This window comes from Heteronotia binoei, chromosome 14 (genome assembly GCF_032191835.1).
Source record: "Heteronotia binoei isolate CCM8104 ecotype False Entrance Well chromosome 14, APGP_CSIRO_Hbin_v1, whole genome shotgun sequence".
Lineage (NCBI taxonomy): Eukaryota > Metazoa > Chordata > Lepidosauria > Squamata > Gekkonidae > Heteronotia > Heteronotia binoei.
Window position 1 is genome coordinate 32,169,158 of NC_083236.1, and position 24,992 is coordinate 32,194,149.

General features: G+C 45.6%; 1 protein-coding gene across 2 annotated transcripts in view; it reads right to left on the reverse strand.

The window, feature by feature from the left end:
- Window positions 1-24,992, reverse strand: part of CCDC102A (coiled-coil domain containing 102A) — a 47,648-nt gene that overhangs the window by 14,485 nt on the left and 8,171 nt on the right. Inside the window, exons 2-8 of one of the 2 annotated variants that reach the window (XM_060254290.1) lie at window positions 18,002-18,119; window positions 14,463-15,377; window positions 6,635-6,861; window positions 6,374-6,482; window positions 5,336-5,452; window positions 3,467-3,676; window positions 971-1,141 (exon numbers count right to left, since the gene is read on the reverse strand). In XM_060254290.1, coding sequence (XP_060110273.1) covers window positions 971-1,141; window positions 3,467-3,676; window positions 5,336-5,452; window positions 6,374-6,482; window positions 6,635-6,861; window positions 14,463-15,104 — 1,476 coding nt within the window. In that variant the 5' untranslated portion in view covers window positions 15,105-15,377; window positions 18,002-18,119. The remainder of the gene's footprint in view (window positions 1-970; window positions 1,142-3,466; window positions 3,677-5,335; window positions 5,453-6,373; window positions 6,483-6,634; window positions 6,862-14,462; window positions 15,378-18,001; window positions 18,120-24,992) is intronic. The other variant, XM_060254289.1, reaches the window with a different exon arrangement.

Sequence of the window (24,992 nt, forward strand, 5' to 3'; positions counted from 1 at the left end):
TGAATGCTTTTATTACTGATATTTGCAGGAAGCTAGGAGGCTAAGACTAAATTAACTGAAAAAGAATTTGAGCTACCAGCATAGCTCCAACAGAATTTTGTACATGTGCTCGTAGGGTTCCCAATCCCCAGTTGGGGGCAGGGGATCCCCTGGTTTGGAGCTCTTCCTCACTTCAGGGTTATCAGAAAGTGTGTGTGTGTGTGAGAATGTCTGCTGGGCTCTCCATTATACCCTATGGAGACTGGTCCCCATAGAATATAATGGAAAACTGATCTGTGGGTATCTGGGACTCTGTGTGGGCTGTTTTTGGAGGTAGAGGCATCAGATTTTCAGCATAGTATCTGGTGCCTCTCCTCAAAAAATACCCCAAGTTTCAAAAAGATTGGACCAGGGGGTCCAATTCTATGAGCTCCCCAAAAGGTGACAGCCAGTTTGGTGTAGTGGTTAAGTGTGTGGACTCTTATCTGGGAGAACTGGGTTTGATTCCCCACTCCTCCACTTGCACCTGCTGGAATGGCCTTGGGTCAGCCATAGCTCTTGTATGAGTTGCCCTTGAAAGGGCAGCTGCTGTGAGAGCCCTCTCAGCCCCACCCAACTCACAGGGTGTCTGTTGTGGGGGAGGAAGGTAAAGGAGATTGTGAGCCACTCTGAGACTCTTCGGAGTGGAGGGCGGGATATAAATCCAATATCTTCTTGCTCTCATACTCCATTATTTCCAATGAAGGGAAGGTATTCAAAAGGAGCATGTTCCCTTTAAATGTGATAACCAGAACTCCCTTTGGAGTTCAATCATGCTTGTCACAACCTTGTTCCTGGCTCCACCCCCAAGTCCCCAGATATTTCCTGAGACAGACCTGGCAACCGTATCTCATAGTGAGATTTCAATGCCCAGCCTGAACACCTGGATCCCCTAAATAAAGGTTTCAGGAATGGGGAAGATGGAGGAGAGGTGGACAGTAAAATGGATTACCTCATCCTCAGCCTGGGCCAGCTCCTTCTTGAGTTCTTCCACACGCAAGCGCAGCTTCTTCACCTCACCTTCGTGCTGCTCAACACGTCGGTTGGCATGGGCCAGCTCAGCCATCTTCTCTTGGTACTGCTTCTTCAACTTGCCGTGGACGTGCTTCAGGTCTGCCAGCTCCTGAGAGAAACAATGAGTTGGGCTTCCCCTAGAAAAACAACACCTTGCCTGGAAGCCACATTCCCAGTATAGAAAGAAGCCACACTCCCTGCTCTTAGATATATGTTGAAAAAGGCAGTGTCGCACTTAACTGTAACCGTTGTTCATCAAATGTCTTCTGTGCAAGCACAAATCGGGACTGTGCTTATACAGGCCAGCCATCAGAGGCTCTCTTACAGCTACTCTGGTATTTTGAATACTCCAGGGAGAGCTCCTTCTCTGCAGAGCTCATTAGAGGCCATTTTCCTGCCTAATGGTCACGTGCTCTACAGGGAGGAGCTCCCCCCTTCCTTCAGTCCTTTCTTTGCTGCCATATTATAAGACTGAAGATAAACTGTGCTTATTCAGTGCAAGGGAAAAACTGCTTTGCACTTCAACATATATGAAGCTGCCTTTCACTGTATCAGACCCTTGGTCTCTCAAAGTCAGTATTGTCTACTCCAGGGGTGTCGATTTCATTTGTTATGAGGGCCAGATCTGACATAAATGAGATGTTGTTGGGCCAGGCTGTGTGTGTTCCTGTTTAAGATTAGGTTGCAGAGATATAAACTTTATAAAGAACACAGACAAACACAATTAAAGATTCTTTTAAAAAATTAAAAATAAAACATTAGCACTCCTTCGTCTTAAAGGTGATTTCTTTGTATTTTCCTCAAGGGATCCAGGGAACTGAGCAAAGGAAGCTCTGGCTCTTGACTTCCTTTCCCATGGGACCAGAAGGGGGAGGAGCCTCAGCCAACAAAAGAAAGAGAGGCTTGGCTCAGTAGCTCCGCTGTGCAATTGAGAGAACCTGGCAAAACAAGCTCTGCCTCCCCCCCTTCCTTCCCAAGGAAGGAGCTTCATCCAATGGAGAAAATAGAAGTTTTGCTCTATAGCTCCTGTGTGATTGAGCAAGCCTTGCAAAGCAAGCTGTTATGCATAAGGAAGCAAGAGAGAGGGAGAATGAAGCAGATGATAGCCAGTTGCTCGGGGGCCTGATAGGAACTCTCTGAGGTCCTAATTTGGTCTCTAGGCCGCATGTTTGATACCCCTGGTCTACTCAGATTGGCAGCAGCTCTTCAGGGTCTCAAGTTGAGGTCTTTCACATCACTTTCTACCTGTTCCTTTTAACTAGAGATGCTGGGGACTGAACTTGGGACTTTCTATATGCAAAGCAGAGGCTCTTCTACTGAGCCACAGCACCTCTCCTCACTCTCCAAAGTATGTATTCCAGGGCAGGACAGGGATCAGTTCTTCAGCAGACTGGATGAGATGCAGGCTAATTCAGGGCAGGGACATTCCTGAGGGCCCCAGCTCACTTGGAGTTTTTGGAATTTGCTGCCAGCTCAAGAGCTGTACTGACATTAGATGTTCTTTAGGCCCTCCCAAAAGGCAGAGCATTTCTGTGTTTTTGGGAGCAAAATTATCACCAAGTTCAGAGTGCTTTTCACCCCCATTTATACAACGGGTCAGAATGTACTTCCATGCCCCCAAGACTGACAAAAGGGCTAATCACCTCGACAGGGATGGCCTGAGAGGATTTGGGGTTTGCATTCTTATATCTAAGATCCTGGTGTTAACAAAGTCAACAAAACAACCAAAGACAAGATGGAAGATGGGTGTGAACAAACTGCAAGAACTTGAAAGATTTAGATATCTGTGAATAGTGTTTCAATGCTCCCTCTAAGATGCAAAGTCTTCTGAGCAAAAATTCTACTTTGTGAGCTACTGGCATTAAAGTCATGAGCTACTGCATAAATTACTGTGCTCTGGGACCATTTTTCCTGAGCTAAGACAAAAATGTTTGAGCTGGAGGCTAAAAATCTGTGAGCTAGCTCACGCTAACTCAGCTTAGAGGGAACACTGGTTCCAATCCAATTTATCTTGGACTAAGCATGTCCAGTACCTCAACCTAAAAAATGACTAAGCTCTGATGGCTTTAAGAAAGTTTTTCTTTATTCATGGAGCTCAATACATGCCAGTACTTCAGCTTTCTCTGACCCCTTAAGATTAAGAGTAATTGTTAAATGTTGTATCGTGGACATGGCAAACGCACCCAATATTCTCTCATGGGAAACATTACCAGGAAGTACATCTACCTCAGTACACAACCTCTGTTCCATCTTGATCGTGTTAACTATTTAAGAAATCTTAGCTGGATGAAGCTGTGGTGCCCCCTAGTCCTGGAGACCAAAGGTCAAGTTTAGCCAATAGGTGTCATTCAGTATCTCCTGCCCCCACAGGTTCCAGGTGTCAGGAGGATTTTAACAGATAAATCCCTTTCTCCTGGACTTGAATGAATGTCACCTTATTTTTCTCGAAGAGCTCCGTCTGGATGGTCTTGAGATCGGTGTCGAGAGCACTGGCTGTCTGCCTCCTCTTGCGGGCCAAGACCTCCTCCAGGTCCTCTATCTGGGCCCGCAGCTTCTTGTTCTCTCGTTCCAGGTTGAGTTTCTCTGTTTCGAGGCGCTCGCGCTTCCCCCATTCTGCTGCATTCTCAGCTTGCAGACGCTCCATCTTCAGAAGATAAAGGACAGAGGTAAAGTCAGGCCAGCTGCTAAAAAGTGCCTGCAAGAGGCAGCCTGGTCCTTTGGTTGCTAAAGGCAGGGCTTTTTTGAGCAGGAACGCAGTTCTGGCTGGCATGGTGTCAGTGGGTGTGGTCTAATATGCAAATGAGCTCCTGCTAGGCTTTTTCTACAAAAAAAGCCCTAGCTAAAGGCCAACTCAAATGGCTGTGACTGACACATTGAGCACAAGGCCTAAGACCAACAGCTCCACAGTGCAACCAACGTAAGCGGTATTTTGCTTGTTGTATTTGGGGCTTTTGCTCCCATTTTCATTAATATAACTAAATGCAAAGCTTCATGATCTTCCCCCAAGAGTGAATGATGACTATTCACTTATACAGGAGGAAGTAAAGAGATGACTGTAGAGGGCGAATCCAAACCCTTGTCCCTAATAAACCCAGGTCTTGGGTTAGAGGCAAGTTTCCCCCACTTTCAACTCAGTCCAAGATTATGAGTATGCAGAATTAAGTGGAAACCACTAAGAACTGAGGTGTCTTCCAGCAGCATAGCTTCACACTTTTACTTGCATATCCCCATTGTATATTCTGTTTCTTTGCAATATACTGCTGTGTAATAGAATATTGGACTTCTCTGGCCTCCTGTATACATTACAGCTTACTACATTGCTGGCTGGTGATGCGATGTCTGGCAAGAGTACTCACCACAAGTGCAGACTGTTAAAAGTAGTAATCTGTATTGTGACAGGCAAAGGGTTGATTTTTTAAAAAACTTTTCCTGGGCAATGTGCACCTTACCAAGCTCTGGAGGATCAATATCCTATAAACAATTGCTAATTTTCAAAAGGAGGTTGTAGAATCCATTATTCTGAAGGGAAACCTTTAGACACACAGAGTCTCTATTCTTTCAGAGATTTTGGAATCAGAAGGGCCCAGAGATAGTAAAAGCCTCTTTCATAGGAACAAAATGCAAATGTACTGGGTACCATGGGCTGAAAAGATCACAAGAAATTATCATAAAATTATTGAGATGGATTTGTGTGGTGGCAAGCTACTAAGTAAACACACCAAGCCCACAAAGTCAAAAGGCATGGAAGCAGGGGGCAGCAAAATGGAGGGCTTATATGACTGGAAGGCATTTCAGCCAAACAGCGAGGTGGGTGCACCCATCCAATATAGGCAGAAATGCCTTTCAGCTGCTAAACTGGTCAGTTTCACTCCCCTCTGCTTCCAAGTGGAGGGGAGAGAAACTAACTAGTTTAATAGCTCACAGGCACTTCAACCTAACAGTGGGGCGGGTGTGCCCGTCCACTGTTAGGTTAAAATAGCTGTAAGGCATTTCAGTTATTCTTTTTGCTCCCCACTGCTTGCTCCCCCCTGCCACCAACCATTTAAACCTGACAGCCCCAGGGGTCCACCAATCAGCTGTTAGGTTTAAATGGCTGCAGTCATTTCACTGGCCGGTTTTGCTCACCCTTGCTTTTTATATTTCCATAGGGTATTATGGACCCGAATATATTCGGGTTTCCTTCTTATTTCCCTAATACCATTTGGATACATCGGGAAATACCAAAATTTGGGGGGGTCCAATATACCTAAATTTTTTAAAAATGACTTTTTTCTTGCACACCCCTAGTGCCCCAACCTCTCACCTCTGACCGTAGCTCAGCCAATTTCTTGTCCATACTTGATCGAGCTCCCAGTTCATCTTCCAGATCCTCTGAGATGCGCCCCAGTTCATCCTGATGGATCTCCTTAAGAATGTTTAGCTGTAGCAAGAAAAAGAGAAGCTAGAGATGCTCTACTGCAAATAAGTCGGAGGGAAGTGCTTTAAAAAATGAAAGAGAGACTGGGCTGGAGGGCAAGTCCCTCAGCATGTCTGGATCTGGTAATTGCAGGTTGCTGAGCTGATAGGGAATTCTCCCATGGTTAAAAGGGTCAGTGAAGGGTTCCCCTTGTGCTCAGAGGTACATATTTCAACATACTTCTAAAATATTTAACAGGGTAAAGAACAATCTGCTTTGAAATGCAATTATGTATAAATCTGAGCACATGGGCGCACCTTCTCAAAAATGCTGAATCAAGAGAAAAACTGACAGTGGAAAGTTACTGCTAGTTCATTTTAAATACATGCACACAAAAGTCTTTAAATGCATAAAGGTATTAAATCCACACACACACACCCGCCCATTAGTGATCCTAATGCTGCCTTAAGAACTGAGTCTAATATCGGAAGCTGCAAGGAGAAGGGAAAAGGGGAGATATAATTAAAGCTTACTATTGTTTTACAATAAACCATTTTGATTAGTATAGAAAAGATGCATAGAAATCCAATAAATAAAATAAGCATCAAGTCATCTTTGAACAACAGCCGGCCTGCTTCACCCTGCAGTACATCCATTTCCTTGTCTAAACCTAACATTCTAGCCACTGCACTACAATGTGCAGAGGTAACAGAGAGCAGAACAGGTAAAACCTTGGATGATCGGGAACACTCCTGTTTCACTCCCATCTCCAAAGCCCAGACAAGGCTGGCTAGGAGAGTTTTCCCGGTCAAGGTAATGGCAGTATGTGACTGTGACACAGGTCCAGTGGTTTGCAACCACAGCTAAATTGGTGCCCTTAAAAAAAAAACATGGATTGGCCACGGTCAAGACAGCCTTTGGCTCCAAGGCCTGGAGGTTCCCCACCTGTTTCAGCACTTCCTGTTTGTTCTTGTTCAGTTCCTCAAATTTGATCTTCCACTGGCTCAGTTCACCTTCCAGCTTCTCAATGTTCTTGCTGAGGGACAGCTTATCCCTGAAAGAGAGAAAGACAGAAGACAAGGCTCACAGCTGCACTCCAAGCAGTTAGGACTTCCCCATATGAAAATAAATACTTTACTGTAAATACTCAAGATGCGCCCCCCATCATGTGACCAGAGAAGAAGTAATGTCACAAGCAGCACTCACTCCCGTTCCTTGAGTAGCACTTTCTGAGATTCATCCAGACGCAACTTTAGGGCAGTGATCTTGGTAGCATCTTCCTCTATAACCGAGACATCCTCCCACAACAAGCGGTTCCTTTCTTGGCGAGTGAAAGATGAACGGACACTGACTGAGCTCCGTTGGTCCCAGCACTCAGAGCCTTCCTGCTTGTTTTTCAGAAAGTTCTCCATCAGTTCAAATTCCTGCAATGACTACAGATAATGCAGGGAAGGAGAGCAGGGACAGGTGGAAAGAAAAGTCTCAAATGTTGGTTGCCACAGTGGAAGAATAGGGCTTCAAGCCATCTACTCAAAAGATTTGCAAGCAGTCTGTGCTACTCTGCCTGGGAAGTAAAGTCACTATTGTGGCCATGCTGAGAGAACTTTCACTTTGGGAGACAAAGCTGGGCACATCCCTGGGAAAGAGCACCTTCTGCTGCCACCCCTCTATTACAGAACTATTCAAGAACGGGTTGTTCTTGAGGACCTTTGAAAAGTGCTTCCTGTTGGGTTGTTTTAAATGCTCAGTTCTCTATTTTACTGGGAAAGGAAGGTATCACACTTGGCTTAAGGTAGAGTCAAGGTAGACTAGGTGGTGAGAACAATCTGAAGGAGTCTGAAGCTGGACTAGAGAAGGATCAGGTGTCCGAAGGACAGAGGGGAACAACATAAGTTTTGGGTTCTCAAGGTTTGGCATGAAACTGTGTAGGAAGACAAGAAGAAGCAAAGGAACTTATTGGAGACTGTCAGGACTCACTCAGTTCTACAGCTGAGGCAGGGTTTTCAGATGATGAGGAATCCCTCTCAGATTCTGAGATCTCTGAACACTCTGCAGGCAGACCCCATGATCTTTCTCCAGCAATTAGGACTGGAGTTTGGGCTCCATCCGCCCCCCCCCACCCACCAACAAACCAGAAACCTCCTGAGCAGCCTGCAGCCTGATAGCACCTCCCAATGATGTATGTAGCGTAGTAGCTCTTGAAAGCAGCCAGGTCCTTAACTAGGCCATCAGAAAAGTTGGGGATCCCTCATATAAGCCTACAGAAGTTTGGAAGCTCCCATAAGGCCTGCAGGCACTGCCTTGGCTTCTGATAGCTTGACTCCTGCTTACTTGAACAACCCTGCCTCCCTCCTGCCCACCTGGACTCCTGCCTGTCTTCCAGCCAGCCCTAGTTGCTTGCCTGGCATCTATGAAGCAGCACAGATACTTTCCTGTCTTGGGTGTTGCCTCTGGGGGAGACTGAGTTGGATGCAAACTAATTTTTCCCCTAATCGAAGGGGAGATGCAGTTTCCACCAATTCCTCCTTCCTGCCAAAGCCTACCCCCCTATTTGCTCCTTACACCATTCCTGAGGGTCCTCCATCTCCTAGAAGCAGCATTTGGGGGAGATTAGTGGGCTGTAGCAGAAGAGGAGAAAGTTATGTTCTATTAATGGAAGGAAGTGGATAATTTAGTCTGGATCCAACCCTTTGCCTGGTTCTTATACTGGTCTTGATATCCAAAGCCACAGAAGCAGGACTACCTCTGATTGTACCCAAGTTGACTGAATGATTGATAATCATCTGATGGTTGGCAGAAACTGAGAGTCAAGCCTATTATGGATGGGTGTTTTCCCTAACTTTCACCATGCATGTCACTTGGGTTTTCCTTGCCGGTCTGCATTGATTTTCCTTCCTTCAGCGCTCAGTTTGTTTTCTGGTTGCTGTTTTTCTGGGTTTTCTGAGAGTGCTTTTGTGCCAATTTCCCCTTTATTTTGCTTCCAAGCTGAAGGTAATGCAAAAGCATACAAATTCCCTCAGATTACCCTCTAACATTTGCCATCCATCAAAGTTCATTCCCCACCCACATCAGTGTCATTCTGCCCACTCTGCACCTTCTGCCATTCTCCCCCCTTCATCAGTGTACAAGTTCCATTTCCCCCTGGTTTAAAATTTTTTTTGACAAGCAGTATCAGTCTAGCAATATGAGACTATTGCTAGTCTCAGATTGCTGATCTTTTTTTTTTTTTTTTAAAGGGGGGAGTTTAAAAGGAGCTGTGCGAGGTTTAGTTCTTTGCTGGTATTGACTTGAAAGAGGAATCAGAGAAAGGCAAATGGCACTGTCCCCAGTGCAAAAGAAAAAAAAGATTTCAATGCAAACAAAATAAAGGAGGGGGGATCATCAGCACTGAATGAAATTGATGTGAGATGTAAAGAGAGAGAGAGAGAGAGAGAGACACTGGGATGGGAAGCCTAAAGCTTTGAAAACATTTTTCTATTTAATGCTTTACATCACAATCTGGGGGGGGGGACTGAAAGTCTACTGGGAGCAGACGAGCCACTACGTGGGCGCAGGAAGGGTTTGCACCAACATACGACCGACGTTGTCACAGTGGAGGGGAGTTACGTGGGTGGGAGGCCACCTGAGCACCGCTCCGCCCGAGGGCAGTGGCGCCTGAGGGCTGTGCCCAAGAGTGGGCAGAAGTGAGGCGGAGCGTGGCATTCAGATGGAGGAGGGGGTGGAGTTGGGGGCAGAGCCAGGTTTAGGTGACTTCCTGAGCAGTTTGGCGCATGACATGCCCCCCTCCCCGAGAGGCACAATGTTACGCCTGCAAAAATAGCAGCGTGTCCCATAGGCACTCGTTGAAACCAAAAACAAAGGTTGCCTCCACTGCTGTGGAAGCTTGCAAACCCCTTAGGGAGCGGCGTGATTGCCTCACCAATCCCCTTGCGTCTCAGCCTGGTGAGCACTCCCCCCTGGCGCCCAATTGTGCCTGTGCCTCCCCCACCCCCGCCTCGGCAGTGGGCCAATGGCATGTGCCTGGGCGGAATCACCATGGTGATGGGTTCTCTCTCGCTTGTCGGGCCGCTCTTCCCCCCCCAAGTGTGGCGTAACATCTCCCCTTTGGAAGCCAACGAGCAGCACCTTAGATCCGCCCACACCCGAGTGACCGGCTGCCATGTATGTCTGAATTGGGCTGTTAGTGAACAAAGTTTGAGGACAGAACCATTTTGGCAGTCTCTGGAAGCCTCACATTAAAATGGCAGCTGAGCAAAATGGACCTTCTGTAAACTGCTGAACTTAATTGCTTGGGATCGATCCATTTGGAGGATGAGTGCAATCCACACAAGACAGACTTTCAAAAACTGCTAAGATCACAACCAGTGTTCAGGATCAAAGAATCACAAGGAAAAAACCTCGCAAATTCACAAGGAAGGAAAGGAAATTAGGGTTACTATGCAATGGCATTGCTGAAAATATGCCCCCCTTTTCCAAGTTAGTGGCAAAAGACTAAAAAAGCTCTCCAGAGCTTCTGCCAGAGAACTCCTCCTCCTTACAAATTGCAGCCTTGTGCAAAGCATGGTGGAGTTGCAACTGACTTTGCACATGTGCATGCTCACATTCACACATTGCCAATGAACACAGCTTGCAGTGCCAGTGGGTTCTACTGTGCATTCTGTACACTAACCATGTTCCCCCACATTATGAGATGGTGTGACTCTTCCATTTTTCAAAGTGCCCAATATCACAGCAGATAATTCCTTTGTGTTCAGCAATATGGAAAATGGGACTTCTCAGCTGTTTGTCAGTTTCAGAAAAAGTCTGGTCAGTTTTGACAGTGGGTTTTTCCCCCTTTGCCTGCCTCTCTTTCTATTCCCTTTTCATTCAATGAACTAACACTAAAATGCATGCACAAAACCTCAACCAGGAAGATTTAAATGGAAGGTGCTTGCTACTGTGCAGCTGCAATAGGGCAATTGGGTAATTAAAAAAAAAACTTTGGATGCCACCCCCAACACGTCACAAGTGATGTTCCATCCAAATTTAGAAAAGTGTGTTTTTTAAATTGAAGCTGCAGAATAAATACACCAGAAGAAAAAGAATGGTGCATAAAGTGGGCATAGAATCCAAAATCAAGATTAAAGGCTTAGTGCTCTGAAAATCTGCAGTAAGATATGTGTGCGTAATAGGCCTAGGTCTGTGGCCACCCCTGGATTACAGAATAGCCTGTGGGTGGTTTAGCTGTAACCCCGATCAAGAATATTCTGTTAATTACCATGGCAAGAAAATCTGTGTTCATCCCGATCACACTGCTTCCATCTGTTGGAAGATTCCCCAAACAGAACATGTTTTGATGCTGACTGTGAAATCTAGGAAAACTGGATGCAATTTGTAACCCCACACACACAAGGAAGGATGCAGACTGGGGTTGTATGTGCATATACTATGAATATCAGAAATTGGTGGTTACTGTTTTTTATCCAAACTTCAACAATCAACAGCAAGACGACTGTCTAAACATTAACAATCTCTGCTTCTCAGCCTTTTTGGCTAAGATCAAATGTAGTGTAATAATCTCTTATTTCTAATATTTGCAGAAATACGTATGAAAAAGCTGAAAGGTGTTATTACCCATCAAGCTCTCGCCAAGAAGCTGCCAGCTGAGCAGCTGTGAAGTCACAGAATAACCATGAACATTTTAACAAAGAAAGGAGGGTTGTTCAGAAGGGGGGAGAACAGTGCAGCTGCTGTAATATAATTGAACAATTGGTCAGGGTGGAAAGAACCTCACACAGGGCCGGGTGTGTGTGTGGGGGGGAGAAGCCTGTATGTTGCCAGGGTGGGTGGGTATACACAGGTAGGGATGCAAGACAGGAAGAGGAGGGGAATATTTCACTGCTGCTGGCTAAAGACAGGTGGGTTCCTGTACAGGAGCTGCACAGGAGTGTGGAGAGGGCTGAATTTCACACACTGGCTTAAGGCAGACCTTTGTTTGCAGGTCTCCGGGATAAATATAATGGGAAGGTGAATTAGCTGGCCATTTAGCCCCGATTGCAACTCTGCACCCACAGAGCTATAAGTGTCTTGGATTCTACAGCTAGGGCCACGTGGAGCAATTCATCCCAGCGCACAGGCAGGGGGGAAGGAATCTAGCAAACCATTAGCTACATTGGAGAACAATGAATTTTTTGTTGTTGTTGGACAATCTATATTCAGCAAATGTAAAATTATCATCTCCACAATCAGCTCCCAGAGGCCTTTGCTTCCGAGGCTAAGCAATTTTCTTTTGATGTGTACCAGCTGGCTCTTTATGGCAGGAAGGAGCCCCATCCTCGTATTTTTTCTCACTTTGGCAACCGTCTCATTACTTGCTATTCCAGCTCCTCCCAGACACAAATTGACACTGTGCCGTTATTTGGGGGGGGGGCATTATCACAAGCTTGTCTTTCTCCCTCAAATGTTTAAAGGGTTTAAAAAAACCTGACAGAAACATATCAAAGGTAAGCTGCTTGAGGCACAGAAACATTGAAAGGATGCTGCCATTTGGGAGGACAAGAAACTGCAAAGCCCCTTTTGCAGACCTTATGTGAGCAGGCCGGGTTTCCGAACATACGGAACAGCAAAACATATTGTTTTGGCTACTTTTTTCTCAATAAGCTAAAACACAGTTTTCTGGTAATCAGAGATGGGGATTAGTTGCAGTGAATGAAAGGAAGCAAACTGACAAACAGAACCAGAGCTGCTACTTATCCTGGCCTTGGAGAGCTCCAAGAGACATTGTTGCCACCTTTGGCCCTGAATAGAGTTGTCAAAGTTTTCAAACCTGGCTGTAATATTTCTCACAAGAGCCCCTGTAGGCAGACATCAAGCCAGGGGTATCAAATGTGCAGTCCACGGGCCTGATCTAGCCTCTCACAGGGCTTGTATATGGCCCATGAGCGAGCAGCCATTGTCTGCTTCCTTCTCCCTCTCTTTCTTCATCCCAGTACTTTTTGTATTTCTGCTGTGCAATGCAGCCAAGCAAAGCAGTTTCTCACTCTTTCCCTCTTCCCCAAGAGAGGAGGAGGGAGGAGTAGTCTCAGCCAGTGGAGGAGCTTGGCTCTGTAACTCTCCTATGTGACTCTCCTCTGGGGTGTGAGGATCTCTTGATTGCATGGCACAGCTACAGAGCCAAGCTCCTCCACTGGCCGAAGCTCCTCCTCCCTTTGAGAAGACAAAAGGGAAAGAAGGAAAGGGCCAGAGGTTGCTTTGCTCAGCTGCCTCGATCCCATAGGAGAAATACAAAGAAAGCACCTTTAAGACCAACATAGTCTTATTCAAGGTAAGAGCTTTTTGCCTTGCTACAGTGTGTGTGTGTGTCTTTTGTTAAGCTTATTTCCCAGTGCTCTCCTGAATGCAACTGAGTTCCCTCCACCTTTTCACTGTATTCATGCCCTCATGATCCAGTCTTTCTCAGTAGGAACGAATGTGAACTATTTAGATGAGGAATAACAACAAGCCAATGAGGTGGATTCAGCTGGGAGTGTATATCCAGCACATTTCTTTTGTAGACTGGGGATTTTGAACACAGGCATCCCAGATAGTAGGCTGATACTGACCACTATATTCTCTCTATAGTGAGAGAATTGCAGTTATTTTTCTGGGGAAGACTACAGTTTTGTAGATAAACATACAGCTCTCAATCTGTGTCATGGTGCCTTCACATGTTCTTGACCAGCACATGAAGCAACTTATGTACAAAAGCTCAAAATGCTCTTAAGAGGCCCTTGTGTGGGTGCCTCGCCCACCTGAAGTTAGACAAGTGGTAACCTGAGAAAGGTCCTTCTCGGTCACTGCACTGAAGCTTTGAAACTCCCTCCCAAGGGAGATTAGTCTTTTCCCTTCTATCATTGTCTTCCAACAGCAAGTGAAGATTTGTTTCTGTTATTGGCCCTCCTCTGTTTTGGTGTTGTGTGTTTTGTGTTTTATTTTATTTATATTGTTTGATGTATTATTTTAAATGCTGTTTTAATGTTTGAAAGTTTTTATTTGTTCACTTTTGCCGCCTATGCTTTAATAAAAATAAACCTTGAATAGATTTCAGAGGCTCTGTAAAGCAGAGCTTTTCCTTCATGTTTTTGGTGGCTTTTGAGTAAAGTTGATTATGATGGGTGGAGCTGCCAGGCTTCCCACAATAATCTCCCACTGATTGCTGCTGTTGTCTGCTGCTGGCCACTGTGCCAGTACGTCACTCCCGGTTATAATAATCACTCCCGGTTATAATAATCTAGTGATTGCTAGAGCTACCCACTGTCACTTCTGGGTTGTACCTGGAAGTGATGTTGGCGACACTGCAGACTTTACACCTATGTCCCCCCTCCCTTCAACTGGATGCCAGGCTCAGCCTGGCAACCCTAAATGGCTCACTCTCCTCTTGTTATTTATGCTGTATTTTTGTAAAAGGAGTTTTTAGCTGGTGTGTATGATATAAACTGCTTTCAGTCCTGCTCACCAGGGAAAAAAGCAGGATTGCCAATATGTAGGCCTTGAATTCAGTAGGAGCTCACTGGAGTGCAGCTCCTGAACCTTTCTGACAGTTCCTCCTCCTCCTCCCCACCCACCTACCTTATCCATCGAATAGTAGGTGCAGCTGCATAACAATCCCTGGATTAGAGTCAGCCAGCCACCAGGAACTTTGCCACACCCCCAGTAGCCCTCATTAACCCCTGGAGAAGCCTGCACCACCCTTTCTCCTCTTCTTATGTGATTTTGGGCAGCGGGTGGCTTGCTGGCCTTTTGACTGTGTGTGTGCGGGTGGGTGGGTGGCCAAGGACAACCCCAGGTGAGCGAGGCCTGCTTGAGCTAGCTGGATCTCTAGCCAGCCCAATCAGGCCTCGCTCACCCAGGGCTCTCCTTTCCTGCATCGGGTTGCTTCTGGGTGGTGGGGGCAGCATATGCTAATGAGTTATGTTAATGAGCTCCACCACCTATTTTTTTACAAAACGACCCCTGCCAATATGCAATACAAATAAATATTGTGAGGCTCTCTGCTTGTCTCTCTCTCTCCCCTTACCTTGTTCTTTGGCAGCTTCTCAGAACCCACATCTCTCACAGGCTCCTGTTCTGGAGAGGCCTCACTCTCCTTTTCGGAGGCCACACGGTTGTCTAGCTCCTTCTCCCCCTCACCTTCCCCTTTCAACCGAGCCACTTCTTTGCTCAATTGCTCGTTTTCATTCAGAACTTCCTGCCTCTCCCGCTTGAGGCTGGTCAGCTCCTTGGTCAGGGTCTCCAGCTTCTGGCGCAACTGGCGCACATCCTCCCGGGCCTTATTCCGTTCAGCGCGCACTTTGCTCCATTTCTCCCTCCAGTTGGCCGTGCAGTCTGACCACCATCGCATTGTCTTCTCCATCTGGGCTGCTCTGGCTCGGGCCTCCTCCAGCTCACGCAGGCGCAGTTCCTCACGGCTCTCCCAGTCACCATCAAGGCAATTGGCGCCCAGTAGAGGGAGCTGAGGTGGCCCCGGTGAGGGAGTGCCACTCTTTGGGGTAGGGGGCATGGAATCAGAGAGGCTCATCCTCTCAGGTTGAGGGCTGCCCAAGATGTTGAGGAGAGTGCTCTTAGAGAGCTGAGGTGATTCGGCAAACCGGGTACTCTGACTCATTTTCTCTTCCAGGTCAAAGTCTTGGATAATGGCAACTGCAGCTGAATCGTCCATCAACAGGCATGAGGCGAGGGATCTAAAACCACCATTCGCTCTTTAACAGCTTTTTAAAAAATCACATGGAATCCTTTATGCATCACAGGCCTCACGGTCTTCCATCTCCAAAATTCATGTCAGGAAAAAAACACAGGGAGCTGGAAATCAAGATATCCTATAACCCAGGTACCAAAGATGGCGATTTAGAAAAAAGGAAATGTCCTTGTCTCAGAGTGCGTGCCTTACTGAGGCAAGTGTCAGGTAGCTGTGGAAAGCAGAGGATGCAGAGGCCTAAATAAAAAGGGGGAAAGCTGAATATGTCATTTTAGAACATTCATTTTACCTATCATCATTAGAACTGTTTTCTACCCATTGTGTAAGATTGCCAACCTCCAAGTGGGGCCTGACTTCTGGAATTACAACTGATTTACTGGAAGATGGACTTTATGGCACTAAACCCAGCTGAGGTACCTCCCTTCCTCAAACTTCACCCTCCTCAAGCTCCACCCCCATACTTCTAACCATTTCACAACCCAGAACAGGCAACCCTACTCTGTGGCCTAAATTTCTGCCATACCCAAGGATATGATTATATGAAGTTTACAGATTATGGGCCCATCAAGCTCATTATAATCTACAGCTCTCAGGCAGTCTCAGGAAGAGAAAGGACTTTCCATATCACCTGGTTCTCATGACCCCTTTTAAGCACTAACGCCAGGAAATACATGCTGCATGCTAAACTGATGCTGTACCAATGACCAATGGCATGGACTTGGCTGAATTTCATTAAAATGAAATCTGTACAGTATGCCTACCTGTGATAGCGTTGATTTTAATTGCCTCACATAACAAAGGGTGGGCAGAGGGTGAGAATGGAGGTTGGGGAGAAAAATGGGGGCAAGAAAGAAATCTGGAACTTTCACTTATTTCCCATCCATCAAACTTGACAGGCCTCCAGTAAAACAAAAACAAACCAGTTTCCCTGGCTACAATGGCTCGGGCAGGCTGTACTTCTGCTGTAATGTATCTTCCTGTCCTCTAGAGAGCATGTGCACACAGCTTTTTTGGTTTCTCCCAAAGAAATGAGTGAGAGCCACTGATCTGCATAAAAGAAAATAAGAGTTGCAATTGGAGATGTTGTTGTAGTTGAGACATGGATTGGGTGGGGGGAGTTTTACAAAATTGGATGGTGAGACATCAGGTTCGGTTATGATCTAATTACAATTCATTTACAAATTACAAATCAGTGGCTCCCATGTATTTCTACAGGAGAAAGTAAATGGATGCATTCAGGAGTACGTGCCCCAAACCACAGGGGTCCTCCTGAGCATCTGATGTGGAAAGAGGGGACGAGTTCTCAACCGCACAAATTTTATTGACTGATATCATCAATCTGTGTAGCATTTTACAGGTTTGCATATTGAGGTCACAGTCTAAATTTCAACAAATGTTTGAGGCTGAAGAAGGAGCTATGGGTCATGGAGGCAACACAGAGAAAGAAAGCATATGCAGGTCACATGCATATGCTTAGTCCCCATCATATTCTGTTTCCATTAGGGTTACCAGTCCTCACCCCCAGCTTCTGTTTCCCACCACCAATCTCAACAGAGGGAGGAGAAAAAATTTAAAATGGCCAGCAGCCTATGAAGTAACATTGTTTCCAGGAAACCTAGGAAATGATGTTATGACTTTCTAGGAATCACTGGAAACTCTATGGCAAAACCACAGAGATTCCAGTGATTCCCAGAGAGGTGTAACATTACTTCCATAGTTTCCACAGAAGAGACACCATGCCATTGCTGACAGCTGCCCCACCCCACCCCATTTCCCCAAACTCCTGCTGGTTACCAAGCCATGGCAATCCTAGTTCCTACCAAAGCAAGACAGAGGGGGGAGGTATGGAACCGAGGTGCAGACATAAATCATAGCAAAGGGCAGAGTCCATTAAGAGGTAGATCTAGGAATGGCTAAGGATAGTGAGCTGGAGGAGCAAAGTTCCCAGGGAAGGATCTATCCACTATGTAGACAGAGTGATAAGCATTTATGGAGAGCAAGTTCAAGGAGTTTCACTGGAAATTAAACCTCTGAAAAGCCAACAACTTCTGTAGGACAGACTAATTGCACAATATAGTTTTGCCTTTAACAAAAAAGGCCATGGGAGGATCCCTGATACGGAGTGGCGTCACAGTGCTGGGGAAGGTAAGAGTTAACTCTTTCCCCTTGCACCAGTTCCCTGCGCAAACCTGTCCCTAACTGCTTTTAACTCCAAGAGAAAAAGAAACAAAACCCATGCACCCTGTGCATTTTTTCTTTATACTGGGACTAAAAGCAACCTCTGTGTCCAAACACAGAGGCTCTGAGAGACTCTTTTGCCAGATAGATCTTAGCAGATGTGCTATTTGGGTTGAAGTTTAGGATTTGCAGCACAAATGTTTCTTTTTGCTAAATTATCTTTCCCTTTTTTTCCTAATGTGGTATAGAGTTTAGGGTGTCAGACTAGGATCTGGGAGACCCAGGTTCAAATCTCCACTCTGCCATGGGAACTCACTGGGTGACCTCAAGCCAGTCACTCTTAACCTAAACCTACTTCACAGGGTTGCTGTGAGGATAAAATCTGATTAGTTTAGTTTTTTCTATCAGCCGTTGTACATTGTGATTTTAATTTGTAGTTTTAAAATGTATTTTAGATTTCCCCACTTCTGCTTATATTGTAAGCTGCCTTGAGTTCCATAGGGTAGAAAAAAAGGTAAAAAGTAATGGTAGTTCCCTGTGCAAGCAGCAGTAGTCTCCAACTCTGGGGTGACATCACATCACGATGTTTTCACAGCAGACTTTTAATGGGGTGATTTGCCATTGCCTTCCCCAGTCATCTACACTTCCCCGCCCCCAGCAAACTGGGTACTCATTTTACTGACCTTGGAAGGATGGAAGGGTGAGTCAACCTTGAGACAACTACCAGAACCCAGCTTCCGCCAGGAGCAAACTCAGGTTGTGAGCAGAGAGCTTGGACTGCAGTACTAATAAATCCAGTAACTAATAAATGTTTAAAGTAAATAAAATAAAAATAAAATGGAAGAAAACAGAATGATGTTGTAAGCTGCTTTGGGTCCTTCTGTACAGGTCTCCACTTAAGAGAAAATACCTAAATAAATAAAAAATCTGAGCGGTGGTCCAAAGACTTTTTCAAAAACCCTCTTCACCACTCTTTCCTTATCAACATTCCATCAAATTGAAGTACTGCCCAGGGCTGAAGAAGGGTCTTTTAAAAATTGTTATTCCATTACCTAACTAGCAGCCAATCTCTCCTGATGAGGTCAGCATTGCTTTAACTCTTGGAGAGAGTTCCATAAGAATGGTCCTCAGGAGCTGTCTGAAAAAGAATCCCCAAATGGCAAGTGCTGATCATGCTTATTTCAATCCTAAGTGCCAGGTTTCTTGCTGGCGATAGCCACAGGATGTAAGGTGATACTTTTGACTCCTCCCAAACTGACTTCTGGAACTTGGCCTGGAATTTTTAGAAGGGAAACCAGCATAGCTGGAGGAAAAGGGAAGGAGGTTTTAAATTTTTAGAATGGGAGAAAGAAACAAAGGAAAAAAAGGGTAATTGCATCCAGGATACAAACAGAGACACACACGTGGAGAAGGAACTGGAAACCACAAAGCACAGACTGAGGCCAGTGCCTGTCATTAAAGATACCACACAATCCCTACACTGGCCAAAAAGAAAACAGAGCACTTTGTCTCAGTTTTCTGTTTGAAATGAGGCAACAAGGAGTTGGAAAATAAATGGAGATGCATAGGGAAAATTTGTTATTACCTTGGGGCAAAAATGTTAACCAAGAAGCCAAACAGGCCCCATAGGGTGCAGCATTTTACATATACGCCTAGCTAAAATTTCATCTCACTGTGATGTGCTAGCCCACAGGCCAAAAGCAAAATCTGCCTAACAGGGTTAGCCAGGCTATGCATGAAGGTTTGCCTAATCCAGCATTGCAGAAAAATCTTAACTTCATAAGAATTAAGACACACAATTTGGTAGTAATCACCCCCTCCCAGTACCAATACAGAATAAGGCAGTCAAAAATTAAGATTCTGCCTCAGAGGTACTGCCAGGATAAGGGGGAGGAGGAGGTGGTGAGACAGGGTATGGGAGGAGTCACAGGTGGAGACAGGAACAAAGAGCTGGTAATGGGGGGGGGGGGAGTAAAAAGAAATAGGAATAGGATTTTCCCTCCCCAGTAATCCCTCAGAAGTCCCTCACTTGTCACTTCTGAGCCATCCCCTAGTCAGTAGAGAACATTCAACTTCTGAGGAAAGAAAACTCAAGACAAGCATCACAGGGTTGTTTGTTTGTTTTTGGAGAAAATATTCAGCTCACTTGAGATAAAAATATTCACTTAGGGAAGAAGACCTGTGTACTCAGGGCTTTTTTTTCTTTGTAGCAGGAACTCTTTTGCATATTAGGCCGCACACCCCTGATGTAGCCAATCCTCCTGGAGCTTACAGTAGACCCTGTACTAAGAGCCCTGTAAGCTCTTGGAGGATTGGCTTCATAAGAGGAGTGTGGCCTATTATGCAAAGGAGTTCCTGCTACAAAAAAAGCCCTGTAATCTTCTTAGGAAGCAGACAACAGAGATGGTCTTGTTGGGTGGGAAGATAAAAGAAGCTGAAGGCCATGAATTTGTAAGGGGGGGAAGAGAGTCTCAGGGCAGAGGTGAAAGACAATTTCAGGTTGACAGGCCGGAACCTAAGAATACGGGGCAGAGGCAGAAGCATGAGGGGAGAAAAAGGAATACAGAACAAATTCTCACGCAAGATCTAGGGGCAAAAGGAACTTCAGGAAACTCTAATGGAGTGAAGGAATGTGCATAGCCTGTCTGGAATATTACCATTTCCAAAGATGGAACTGATATCATAAAAACATGGTTCCTAGCACTGTGAGATGTCCAAGCTTTGGGGGACCCGATTTTTGACCCATGTTAAAGTTCTGGGTCCGTTTCCCACCCCCCAACTGGACTTGTTTTGTATTTTTTTTTTTTTAAAGATCTATTACCTCCTTAAACCCTTCAGAATGGGATAGGATATATGGATAAAGGATCCATTCATCCAGGGGATGTCTGGTTCCAGACCTCAGCATCTTGGCCACAGCATGTAGGTTTCACCTCTAGTTCTCTGACCTTCTGGGCAACTTAGCTGTTTCTCACAAACATCCATCAGCTGCACTCTCTTGGCTGGCTGAAGGTCATGCAAAAATCTATCCCCCCCTTTCCTCCCTCACTCATGAAGCCTGTCTGTCTGGCATTTAAGTCCACCCACAGAGACCAAAAAGACAAGGGAGCCTTTCCCAGACACATCCTCCCCAGCCCAAATTCCTTGGCTGCTTTCCCCTTCTCCACCCCCACTTTCCCGTCCAGAAGGCTCCTATTCTCAAGTCAGTGGGGCCTGAATGGCTGGAGGCAAAAGCCTCCCTGACGTAACATGGGGGCCTTCAAGTCTCAAGAGGTTGAGAGGCAAATGAGATCTGCACAACCTTCTAAATTCATACCCAGCTGTGCTTTATAGACTAGACTCAATACTGAATCCACAGGAGAAAAAGCCAGTTGGGTTGATTGGAATCTCTTATATTTAATGCTGGCTGAAAAGGTGCTTAAAGATTCTGGATCTGTGGGGCAGTCTGATGCAGCCACATCAAACTGCAAGCAGTGCACGCAATCCATTTCCCACAAGGAAACTCTCAGTCTGAACTGAAAACAATCCAGTTCTAGGCAATCCGGTTCTAGTCCACAGCAACACAGTCCAGTAAGCATCTTGACAAGAAACCTGTTGGGAGAGCTCCATATATTCTACAATCCTCCTCAATCCTGGTTTTGAAGGTAAAATTCAGCATCTTGATGATTTCAGCTTTCATTTATTTAATTTCATGTTTCTAGTCCTTATGACTAGTTTGAAAGTGTGAGAGAGAAGGCTCTGCGAGATCCCAGAAGCCACTGTGTGGAACAGCTTGGTATTGTGGTTAAAGTACTAGACTAGGTTTTGGAAGATCCAGGCTCTGAATCTAATGTCCCATCAATTGTATTGGGTGCCCCCCCCAAACAGAAATGGGGGGGAGTCCTTCTTGTCCACTTTCTCCACCCCATGGCAAACAGCAGACAGCTGCTTAGTGTCTTCCCATATTGGGTAGGGAGGAGGAAGGGCTACTGCCTGCTGTTTCCACAAGTACTGCTTCCCAGCGGAGAGCGGGCCTTGGGAATCATGGTTAGAGCTAACCCTGGCCAACATTTTGACTCTGAAAAGGAAATCAACGCCCATTTTCAGGCATTCAGACAAAAAAACTGTGATAATCAGCAATCTTCTGTCCCTAATACCTAGGACACTCTCTCCCACTACTATACTATCTTTTAGAATGCTTCAGGGAGAAAGAGAAGACTTGTTAAATTGATGGGGTATGGGGAGGGCATAAATCACCAGAGCTGACATGGCAGGGAAGGAGGAGCTGCCAGGAGAATGGGAAACATTCGGTGCAGCAGATGGCTGTGGAGAGACACACTGGCTGGATGGAAAGTTTGAAAATGCATCCACAATGCTTTCCAAAGACTGAGTCCAAATGTCCGGCAACCTTGAGCAGTTGAGTTATACAAAGCAAGAATGGGATCCATGAGAACCCCCTGCAGTGTCAAAGAAGCTGCAGGGTTGTACCTCATGGTTCACTCAGTACTTCATTGATGCCCCAAGTAGCAACAGAGGACAGAAATCAAGGTAGGAAAGGTGCCAATACTAAAAATATAAAGTTGCACCAATTTCCATTTTCAGACAGCCCCCAAAAGGTGCTGGAACTCAGTTACCTGTGAAGGTCTTTAAAAATACGTTTCCTGCTAAGTCACGGCCAAGTTATGCAACTCCATGTGGTTTTCAAGGCAAGTGACGTTCAGGGGTGGTTTGCCTTTGAATACGAATCAGAGCCAACCCTGCTTAGCCTCCAAATGAGGCTAGACTGGGCTATCCAGGAGAGGGCAGTGAGTATTGTCACACAAAAAACATCCCTGGAAATCAATTTCCAACTGTCCACGTGGCTAGAACTGCCATGGAGTGAGGCTGAAAAAGCCCCTTACAGATTAGACTCAATACTGAATCCACAGGAGAAAAAACTAATTGGTCACATGGTTACTGTTATCTAATGGGAGGGCTAAGCTGTCTTGTACTGGCAGCTCTCCATTTGGGAACCGGGAACACTGATAATATATATCTGAAATGTATATTAACTTGTCAGAGGGTTAGATGATAAGGCAAGCAGCATTTGCAAAGGTTATGCATGCTCACATCAGCACCTAGGGTTGCCAGCACTGTCTTGGCAAATATGGGTGAATTGAGCTTCATTATCAATTGCAATTCAGCAGTCTCTCTTTCTAATTTCCATTTGAAATTCCTTTGTAAGAGCACTGCTACTCAGGACAGCAACTGTATGCTGTGGTTTCTAATGTCAGACTTATGCCCATTTATTCTTTGCATCCTCCAGGACTGAATCCTCCTGGATGGAACCAAGACCTAGGTTTCCTGTCTCATTACCAACGCTGGCATCTCCACGTCTCTGCATATCACACCAGTAAATTTTATTTTTTTATTTTATTTTTGTGAATTTATAGTCCGCCCATTCCCAAGATGGGCTCAGGGTGGATTACAACACAATAAAACACTTAAAATCACACAATAAAACAGTTAAGAATTAAACAGTTAAAACCATTTAAAAAAATAAGAAATCAAGAAAAAGTGAAACAAGCTACTGGCATTCACCTGCTATTGCCATTCAACATCCGAAAATCACCTTTATAAAGTTTATATCTCTGGTAACTCATGTTGCATTTTATGGCATGCATGGCCCCATGTTATGTTAGAGCTGGCCCTCGTAACAAATGAGTTTGACCCCTCTGCTTTAGTGGCCTTGGATATCTGCAGATCATCTTTCCCTCCATGGTCCACCGTGGCAGCGTCACTCATCTGAACACGGCTTTCTGCAGGGGCAGGCTATGGACAGTTACAAGCGAAAACACTTTACTTCTCTATGCTATGGAGATTAGTTATGGTGAGACTGCACCACTTGATCCCTCTATGAGGAGTCTGTACCCACTCTGTGTCACTGGGCTACTGAATTAAGCGCGCACCTGTCTCACACTAAGAGCACTCCAGACACTGCTTAGCCCTTATTTTCATCAACACAAGGTCAGGAGAGAGAAGCTGAGGCTGTCTCAAAGGGGACGTTGCAAATCCGGACATGCAAGGCTGAAAAAAGAGGATTTGCATTCCCAGTCAAGCACCACCATGTTGCCTCCTGTCTATAGGCACAAATATTTAAGCTCATTAAATAAATCAAACAAGACAGGAGGCCCTGCTCTCTCCAAGAGTTTGCTCTGGAGGCATGTCACCTGGGATGGGCTGAGCCGGTTAATACTTTTAGGATTTCCTAGTCAAAGTGGCTGCTGTGGGAGGGGTGGGGAGAACCAGGAAATATCCAGAACTTCATAGTGAGGATAGAGGGATTACCCCTGCTTTATGTGTGGGGAACACGGGACAACAAGCAAACAACTTCTCCAGGACAAAGAAAAGTGTCCGCCAGGAAAACAGCAGAGAAGGCTGGGTATCCATCCAACTGACCCAAGCAGCATGATCTGGAAGGTGTCGACATGCAACTGAGATTTGGCTTGTGCCTGGCCACCTGCAGCATGCACAGAGATTTTGGGAATGGCTCACTCTTATCATCGCCTTCCATGCTGGCTAAATCTGAGGTAAACATCCATGCTGCTGCTAGGGGTGGGGAAATGCTTTAAACTGGCCCTGTAGCCAGGTACACTCCACTAACACCTGTCAGTTCAGGAATTACTGGAGTCATCTATGCGACACGTTAGCCTTGTGCAAAAGACAGACTCATGCATTCGCTGCACATGCGTGAGGAAGGGAAGTGGGAGTGAATGCATTGCCCTGTCCCCAGCCTCCGTGCCATCATTTGATCCTCTGCAAGATTGGCTATGCAGAGGAAGTGGTGTGGGAGGAGGAAGAGGAATGGGGTTGTTGCCTGAACTGGGCCACTATGCATGTTGAAATAAACATGCATAGTGGGTAAGACATAAACATGCTACATGCACCACCATCCCAGTAATTCCTGGCTTGTGAGCATGAAGTTATATGCCCCAGAAGAGTACATGGCATTAGTTCCAACCTTGTGACTGGGAATGTTGCTTTTTCAAGCTCTTCCAGTCATGGGGATTAAGCCTACCAGCAAACACTTCTTATGAGCATAGAAAGTGCGCTCACAAGCTGGCAACTGCACAAAGAGAGAAGATGGAGCCAGAGCAATGGACACCAAAAGCTTGAGGCAACTGCCCCACTAAAGCACATCTTTGGGATGACCACCTAATTTTGCCCTATGGCTGCCTACTCCATTGGATTCTGCTGTATGACTGAATGAGTAACCATCAAGCATGGGGTCAACATTTGACATCTTTCTCAGGGATTTCTGACCTGCCAAAATAGCAGCGTTACTGCCACCTACAAAACGCTAAGCTCATTGGAGGGAGCCAATGGCAGGAAGTCTCCTTAGGAAACACAAAGAATCCCTTCTGCAATACCAGTCTCTGTTCTGCAGCCATTCATCTGGGACGAACTGCCAAAATGTGAAAAGCATCCCACCAAAACAGGTTCTCTGGACTTTTCAGGAAAGGTCTTGCCAGCGAGGAGCAGGAAGACAGAGTACAGCAAGAATCTAATGACCTGTTCATGCTTGTTTTGTAAAAATAACCGACTCAGGCTATTAGTTATGAATGTTATCAAAGATTTCAGGTTTTCACGGCTGGTAACATCATTAGGGTTTGTAGAATCTTTCGGGCTCAAGTGCCGTGTTCTACTGGAGAAAGTTTT